General features: G+C 40.4%; 1 protein-coding gene across 1 annotated transcript; it reads right to left on the minus strand.

The window, feature by feature from the left end:
* Positions 1-1,021: 1,021 nt before the first annotated feature.
* Positions 1,022-8,753, minus strand: LOC117767847 (ectonucleoside triphosphate diphosphohydrolase 2-like). The gene is made up of 9 exons (XM_034595792.1): positions 8,474-8,753; positions 7,195-7,312; positions 5,818-5,968; positions 5,535-5,694; positions 4,159-4,383; positions 3,252-3,518; positions 1,818-1,937; positions 1,561-1,695; positions 1,022-1,415 (listed from the first exon to the last, which is right to left on the minus strand). The coding sequence occupies exons 1-9, from the start codon at positions 8,588-8,590 to the stop codon at positions 1,209-1,211; spliced, it is 1,500 nt and encodes a 499-aa protein (XP_034451683.1). The 5' UTR covers positions 8,591-8,753; the 3' UTR covers positions 1,022-1,208.
* Between the last annotated feature and the right edge of the window lie 268 nt (positions 8,754-9,021).

A 9,021-nucleotide genomic window follows, 5' to 3' on the forward strand; every position in this document is an offset into this window, starting at 1 on the left:
TTGGGTCTGGTCTTTCTCTGCACTTTGACTTTCACACATGCACAACGCAGTGGGAGGTTTTCTGCGCAGACGCTTAACAAATTCTCCACAGGATTCAGGTGAGGTGCAGCAGGCACAGACAGGATGTAATCTATTATTTCTGCACAGATCGAGTGTTTGTGTTTACAGCACATCAACATCCAGCATCTGTTCTTATCAACACAAACTCTCTTGACATCAATGTCCTCTGTGTATGGCTCAGATTTTTCATTATGGGATATTTGTTTTCCTCAGTTTTTTTCCTTTTTAGCATTTGTCACTTGTTAGAAACAAAATCAATCCTGCGGAGGATCTCCAGCTGTGCACTCAGGTCGACTCCCCTGGACTGTCTGCAGACTTTATATGAGAGGGCCAGGAGGAGAAAGTCAGCATGTCTCAGGAGGCTCTCACTGGGACCTTTGCCTTCACAAATACACTTGTATGTATGTGATTTCTACTTTAGAAAGTAGAATTTTTCCTCCAGTCAACACCGCAACTGCAATGCATGGCGGTATATATTGCTCGGTTTGTGACCATCGGTTGTACTCTATGTTTTATGATGCACTGTGGGATACACTGAGTCCACTTAGGACAGCAATTCACTATATGGTGGACTATATAGTGATCAGTGAGTGATTTTGGACACAGAAATCTCTAGAAACGATTGTCCTTGACAGCCCCAGTGAAAACAGGTGAGATATCAAAAAGTGAAAATCCAGAAACCTTTACTGATCTAGCCCAGTTAGCAGGAGAAAACACCTCCAGAGATACACTTACAACAGCTGAGGACTGGTTGGAACATAAATCTTCATTTTGCGATTAGTTTCATAAGATGTAGAAAAATGTGTCTCTTAATGTTGTCTTGAATATCTTCTGAAGCACATGTTGTCTGAGACCAAAAGAGAAATGGGGTCTTTGTATGTGGGTGTAGGCTAGTAGTACATAATAACCAAAACATTTCTTTTGTTTCACACACATACGGACACACACCACACACACAAGCAAGTTTATGAAGGAAATATTTATTACCACTTTACGATGTTAGTTTCACCAACATGCACACACACAATAAATTCTAATATAAAAATATAAAACGTTTCAACCATTTGTCTTATAAATGAGACCACACTCTTTGGGTGGACATGTGCATGAAGAGAAAACTTGGACTGAGAGGTGTATCTCCCTTGTTCCTACACTGGGCCGTCTTTATTTCTTGTATTAAAGAAGCTAATAACTAGGTATCCCAATGCAAAGAGGAGGAGGGCGATGAAGAGGAAGAGGATGCCAGCCCAGGGCCCTGGGGGCAGAGCCTTCATCAGGCTGAGGCTCTCTGCTTGTACCATGTTGCTCAGACTCAGCATGCATCCCAGAGACCAGCCTACAGAGGCTCCTTCAACCTGAAAAAGCACAAGAGGAGGCTCATTGACACCACAGTACCACCAACCTGCTCTCAATGCAGCAGACACTGTTGTGTGGTCCAGTAATTTGAACACAGACAGAAATGATGAACAGAAATGTCGAGGTTTTTCCTCCACTCCTCACCTTCTCCTGAAAAGAGATGGACGGAAGGGAGAGGTCATCAAATCTGTAGCCCTGCGTTAAGAGGACCTTGATGAAAACGGAGATGACGCACATATTCTTCTTGTATTTCTCCGGCTGCTTTGTCTTCTCAGTTATCTGTTAGAGGAAATACAGCAGGTTGAATGTTTCTTTGTTTTGCACACCTATAGCCTTGTGGTCTTGTTTACAATCACTATAGAATTTCTGCTCATATTAAATGGCAGTGTGCTCGAGAGTACCTCAGAGATGGTCATGTTGCAGACATATTGGACAGCTGCCTCCATTTTCCTGGGAGACGTGATGGTGATGTTGGTGAGGCTGATGAGGTCTCTGACAGTGAGGTAGAAGGCAGAAAAGGCCTGTGGAGATGAGGGGACACTGAGTTAATCCAGACTCACACACTTAACTCCAAAGGAATGAGAGCGAGATGTGGCAGCAAAGTCTTTAAGTGTAGCAAAAAAATATGTTGACACGCGAGAAGTTGCAATTTGAATTCACTTGGAATAAACAGCAGTCAGTGGGGGAGTCACAGTGTTCCTTCAGTCTGCGGCCCAATTTGAACATGTTGGATAAACTACAGCATCGGTTGGTAACTTGGTCAAAACCAGGGTCAAAATCACCGGCAGACAACTTTAATAATTAGACTGGTTTTATGTTACCGTATTGGAAGAACACAGACAGAAGGACTGACGGGTGCTGATCTCCATGATAGCAAAAACATTCACAGACTCACCTCATCTTCACAAAGTGAAAACACAACTGTTGTCCTCTTGCAGCAATGCTTTATATCGAACTGAATTAGAGAGCTTCATAAATCTTAAAATTCTAATACACATGTATTATTCACAATATGGAAAGGGTAGGTAAAAAAGGGGATTGCTCAGAGTATTTCATCTGTCTATTGACTCCAGATATCTCTGTCTGTCTGTGAATCTGTCTGTCTGTCTTGTGTAGAATGTGTAGAACAAGCACTGCAGTAGTTTAATAACATCCGAGTATATAAGCATGTATAAACATGTTCCTCCCTGTCTTCTCTCCTCCACTTCTGACTCAACAATCTGGCTTAACAAGTCAGAGACATGATTGTAATTCATTGGTTGAGGTATTTCCTGGCAATGATTTACTAAGGGGGGTTAGGGTTGCATGGGTTAGGGTTAATTAACAATTAATGCATGGAGCAGTTACTTAGTATCTAATGATACTATTTATTTACTTCATACAGATTTCATGTATGCAGTTATTTTAGTCCTTTTTATCCATGTTTATCCATGGATCTTTGTTTATGAAGCATCACATACATATACATATTTATCAGTAATAATCATAACAATAATGTGCTCCAAGTAAATGTTAAGAGGTTAAGAGGTTTACCTTCTGCATTTCTATACCTTCTATACCGAGAGAGAGAGAGAGAGAGAGAGAGAGAGAGAGAGAGAGAGAGAGAGAGAGAGAGAGAGAGAGAGAGATGGAAATGGATATACATTGTTATGTGAAGAATGAGCAAACGTGTGTGTGTGTGTGTGTGTGTGTGTGTGTGTGTGTGTGTGTGTGTGTGTGTGTGTGTGTGTGTGTGTGTGTGTGTGTGTGTGTGTGTGTGCGTGTGTGTGTGTGTGTGTGCGTGTGTGTGTGTGTGTGTGTGTGTGTGTGTGTGTGTTTGAAAGGCTCTCCCCTACCATGAAGTTTCCTCTCAAGCTCGGCTGGAAGATTCCATCAAATGAGCACTTGGAGCAGTTGTCAAAAGAGAACATCTTCGTCACAGTGGCTTGGCATTTCTGGTAATCTCCTGTGCCCACTACTGTTACAGACATCTGAGGGTCAAACTTGTCAGGTTTGTAGCTCTTTGTGCACGGAGAATCAAAGACATCCATCCCCAGCTTGATAGACATTTTGAACTGCGGTGGATAGCACGGGTGGACTACTTGGGGCTTCACACCTTGAGTCTGAAAGAGGCAGAAAGATTACATAACATCTCTTAGACATTGATGAATTCAATTATGGCTGAATTTCAGACAACAGAACAGAGCCATATATATTTTTCAAAACTCTCATGCTTTTCCTACCACGACCTTTGGTGGTTTATGATGACCATCTGAAACATTAACTATTTACCAGCATGTACTCACTGTCTGCAACCATACACTTTATATGTTCAGATTGAAATACAGATTATTTGCTGCTAGCTTCGTCATCAACTATTTGAGTTACTAAAAACAGGGTTACCTTTTGGACTGGCAGCTGTTCAGCTACAAATAATGAAATACAATTTGTGTTTTATTTGTATTTTGGGTGTAACACTTTTTTTGAGAGTTAGGCCAGAAGATTGATACCACTCTCATGATCACTAAACAAATCTCAGTCTCCAGCAAATCAATGTCAGTCAGTGTAATGTCCTCTGAAGACATGGAGGACAGTGACAGTATTTTCTAATCATTCCTCCTGTTCATCCTAAAGATATCTGTTCCTAAATCAGTTTCAATGTAGACTTCAACTGAATGTCTTAACTGAACTCACAGCATATATAAATTACAGATCAATTATAAAATGTATTTTTTAGTGTAAATAAATATATATTAACAATACCTTGATAAGATAGGCCAACAGTTTTCTCATGAACTGGTCTTGGCCATAGCACAGGAAGCTCTGGGTGTAGAGTTTGTAGCTTTGTCCGTAAAGCTTCAGGTCCATCATATTATCACCCTCCACCTTTTCCGACGTCGCAAAGGTAATCTGAGTAGAGGCTCCGCCTAAATCTAAAGCTCCTGTTGTCTCTCTGCCGGGATTCAGCCAACGCCCGGCAAAACCATACTGGGTGGCAAGAGAGAACATGTCAAGAAATGACAATTCAAATCATGCAGGGCAAGAGAAATATCTGTGACAAGAGGAAAACATCCAACACACAACACACAACACTTTTTAAAAAGTCCTTAACTGAGGACTGTTAATTGACATACAACCAATGTTGCTCTAAGGCAGTGTCAGTTGCTGTCAGTTGGTCCATCCCTTAGTTTCAGAGTGAACACATACAGATACTTTAGACTACAGCAAATACATTTTGTCACAAAAGGATTTGTTCTGAAAATGTTCAAAGACAACATTTCTGTTTCCAGCCACAATATCAGATCTTGCAGTAAAATATCCACTTAGTGACTCTGGTATTATTAAGCTTTTTTGTTTAAACACTCAGCACCTGGTTATGGTTCAATTGAGGTTAAATGATACACATGGCATGTGTTTGAAAAACTGAAAGTGACCCTATCATAGTGACCCTATGATGGAAGTAGGAGCAGCTATATGCCTTCAGATAGGATTATACAAAACACAAATCATTCATTTTAGTCATCATTGTTTTGGCAGAGAAAATATATAAATAATTTATTAATAATAATACAAATTAAAATAATAATAATAATACCAATAATAATTAATGAATTAATAAATAATAAAATCATTAGTGATGTAAATATAATTACTTTTTACTACTAGGCTTGTGTCGGGAAAAACTCTTATTATAGCCTTGCATCCAGGCACATTACACAGCACCAGTCAACAAGAGACTCTGCTCATCTGCTCTTTTCTAATCACTCACACGTTGAACACCCTGGCTATTGTACCTTTAATAATTTTGTCATTATGATGCCTGGGTTTCATTTTAGTCTTTTTACGTAACTAAAGCATCTTTCAGTTTTGATACTACTGTACCACTAAGTGTAATAGAGTACTATGAGCCCTACCACATAATGTTTATTGTAGGCTTTATCTATCTATTTATCTATATTTTTTTAACTCTTTTATATATATATATATATAAAATGTTTTGTTTGAAAACTACCTTTTAGCGGGTTGCTGCATTTTCAAACGAAAACGTAGTAATGAGGTTGTAGACTAAACTTCAAGTTGCCATTTCTGTGACTTCCTGTGTTGAACAGGGGAGACGGTGACATTTCAGAAAAGCTCACCTTTGCAAAGTTTTCTTGTAAGTAATTGACTGTGATCCAGCCATATGCCCCCTCGCGCTTTCCGCTCAGGATGGTTGCCTCTGTGAAGTTGAAGGGGTAAGACCGCAGGTGGTTTTCCACTTCCTTCAGAATCCGCTCTGTCTCTGTGGCATTGTTTATTCTGTTCAAGACAGTGCGAGTAAATGGGGTAATGAAACAATATTGAGTCGATTTCAATCACTTAATGCATAATTATTGAGGTGTGTGATTGTAATATCCTGTGTTAATGGGAAAGTGTACTGACTTCAAGAGCCTCATGCCTGCAGTAGCTCCCAGATACAGTGGCGTTTGGTTGTGTCTGGATTTGGGGATATTCTTCACAGCTTTATCCAGACAAAACTTCAAACTTTTTGCTGCACCACCACGGACACCTGCATAGCTGGATATCCCTCCCCCTTGACAGACAGAGAAAGTAGTTCTGCTTACAAAGAACTCAAGCTAGACTTCCTTTTCCTAAAGGATGAAAGACCCAAAGGCCATGGATGATGTTTCAAAGGAAATTCTTGAACTAAACTGAAGCAAGAAGAGGAACTGACACTTAGATACCAAAAAAGGGTCTGGTGAGGAAGTGGACCATTTAGGAACAAGGCTTTTGCACAAGACATGGCACGGAACATTCTGATAAAGTTACTGGATACAATTTGACAGGAAAACATCATGGAAGTGAAAGAAAGAGTGCCCTTTTCACCCTGCCAGTCTATAGTTAGAGGGTTTAGTTCAGGCAGAAACAAGCTCGAGTGGTTCTAAAACACAGATGCAAGAAAAGGAAGTGATCCTTTCAGAATGACCTGAACTTTGGTCAGATCTTCATCCAACCAGCTCAACCCATCAGAGAAGCTGTGGAATGACCCGTTCACAGCAGAGATCCTGAGAACATGTCTGAGCTGAAGCAGCTCTGGAGGAACAGAGGTGCAGTTTTCCAATTGTTTGAGGATGTTGCGGCCTAGGAAGGTTTAGCCAGTTTTTTTAATAATTCACCTTTTCCACAATTTGGTTTGTTCAATAATGACACAACACATTGTGTATGTCTGTATTTGTGCCTTAGGCTGCATCCACATTACTGGATTTTTATGTGAAAACGCATCAACTCTGCTAATGATATGTCTGGCTTCCAGACTACTTTGGAGTTTTAGAGCTCTTAGAGAGAATTTCGGGAAAATGCTGCTGGCCCTGCAACCTGTATAATCAACAACAAGCGTTGCTGATCCGGTTGTCTTTGCTAACAGCTGTTGCGAAGTTAAATTCTTCATTTTACAATGATAAAACATGATTACATTCGTAGGAGACCAGCTACTATTCGGGCAATCTGTCACAGTTCCTGTGTCCAGCGGGACGCATATGTCTTCCTGTTTTCACATTGACATGTGCATGCCCAGTGTACGTGAGTGGTCATGTGATATGCGTTTTCAGGCATGTTGGTATGTTATTAAATCTGATTTAGTCCTGTGGGCTGTTTGAACTCTGTTTGAACTAGCTGTGTGGATATGCAGATTTAGATAAACCAGGTCATTGCAAAAAGGTCACACACTTTTTTTGACACTGTCCATCAACTGACTAACATTTGGTAAACGTATGTTTGAAACTTGTAATAAAGGTTTACTGCCCAGAGTGAGGTGCTCACCTTCTGCATTACACTGGCTGTGCTCGGTAACAATTCCGGTGCCATTCTCCTTGCCAGCTGGCCATTTGTAGATGAACATGGAGGTGTGGGATGAGCCTGCATCCAGAACGATTCCGTACTAAAAAACACAGCATCACACGTTACAAACCGAACACGAGACATGCCTCTAGAAACTCATTGTAGCTATTAATAATGCTGATCAGAACACCACCTGTATACCCCAGTGTACTGTTTAGCTGATGTGTCATTCAGAAAGATAATAAAATGGAATATATTTATTGGCTGCTTTCTGAATACACAGTTTACCTTTGTATCTAAGTGTTATTTTCAGTGTAGTGTTTCTCCTGTACGTTCAAGCAGTTTAGTTTGCTCTTCACATGCATTGACAGGAAGTGGCTGCAGCATGCGGTTTATAGAAGCCCCTGATATTCATCATGACCTAGCACAGTTTCTGCAGTGTATACACATTAACAGTTTCCTTTGAACAGATGCTCTTTTATAGCAAACAAATTTTCCATCATGAGACTCTCTGATTTAAAAAGGTTGGGGTTAGTAATGTCCGTGCAATGTCGATTCACTTTCCCTTTGTGTTCTTTTGCATCTACAACTTCAAGCATTATTCTGTATGTAAAGGGAAAAGTCAGTATGCTGAAGAATAAGATGTATTTGTGTGCCTCTTTAGAAAGTGTGTGTGAGTTGAAGAACAAAAGGGATGATGAATAAAATGAATAAAACACACGAACCCCGTCAGAGCAGTGTGTTTCATGTGGAGCACCTAGCTGACACCCAGCCCAGGTTTATGACTGAGCTACTAAAGCGTACTGAATCCATTTAAAGTACAGAGCTTTTGCTGCTCTCTCATCAAAGTGAGACTGTCCTTCAGCAAAATGTGCAACAGCATCTTAATTGTTTTGGCCCCTGGCCCCCAACCTACTGTATTACAGTATTAAATACAGTAGGACAAACTTAAAGGCAAAGCCAATCAGCTAAGAACCCATGAAGGGGTGTTTAATAACAATAATTACAAATAATAACAATAATTTGAATAATAATACATAGTTGTAACATTGAATTATTGTATTTTAAATTAACGATTTTGTTTAGGAGACAACAGGTGTAAATATACTTATTGTACAACCACAATTATACTAATAATAACAATACTTCTACTACTACTACTACTACTAATAATAATAATAATAATAATAATAATAATAATAATAATAATAATAAAATACTTTTTATGTGCGTCGACTCTTGGATCTTTGTTCTTAATTACCATGTGTTCAGGGGGGGTCTCCACCTCTCTGACCGGGAGCTCCAGCAGCAGGATCCCGACCACAGCCAGGATGAGCAGCCCAGCCGCTGGGATGACTCGGGAGTACCGCAGGGTCATGCTGGATTCTGGCTCTGCGCGCTCGGAACGTCTCTGGAAGCTCTGGGTAAATCAATTCGCGGTGCGCATCCACAGGAATAAAGGGCGCGCGTTAAGTAGCAGACGGCTGTGGGTTTGGTCTCAGCTTTTGACGTGTCTTCATGGTAGGTTTACACTTCCTCTCACCTCACGCACCCACGCACGCTGCCACAAGTAGAGTCATAGAATGAAGTTTCGTCTGAAACAGGAAGAATCAGGAGTTTGACAGCGCATCTGTACGTCACTTCAACTACATTATTTTCCATTGCTTTCATTATGTTTGGAGCTAATCCACACGCACACAAACACACACACGCACGCACGCACACACCCACACACACTGAACTGGTTGTTACAAATGAAAAGAGGCAGTATTAGTCAGCATTAACACATCTGCAGCTTTTATTTTTTAT

The sequence above is a fragment of the Hippoglossus hippoglossus genome, chromosome 9 (genome assembly GCF_009819705.1).
Source record: "Hippoglossus hippoglossus isolate fHipHip1 chromosome 9, fHipHip1.pri, whole genome shotgun sequence".
Taxonomy (NCBI): domain Eukaryota; kingdom Metazoa; phylum Chordata; class Actinopteri; order Pleuronectiformes; family Pleuronectidae; genus Hippoglossus; species Hippoglossus hippoglossus.

Coding starts and splice junctions, on each gene's coding strand:
- LOC117767847 (XM_034595792.1), bottom strand. CDS start 8,590: ATGACCCTGCGGTACTCCCGAGTCATCCCAGCGGCTGGGCTGCTCATC. Junction 1,938..3,251: donor GCTTGAGAGGAAACTTCATG/GTAGGGGAGAGC, acceptor TCATCTCCACAG/GCCTTTTCTGCCTTCTACCT. Junction 1,416..1,560: donor CCATCTCTTTTCAGGAGAAG/GTGAGGAGTGGA, acceptor GTGCTTTTTCAG/GTTGAAGGAGCCTCTGTAGG.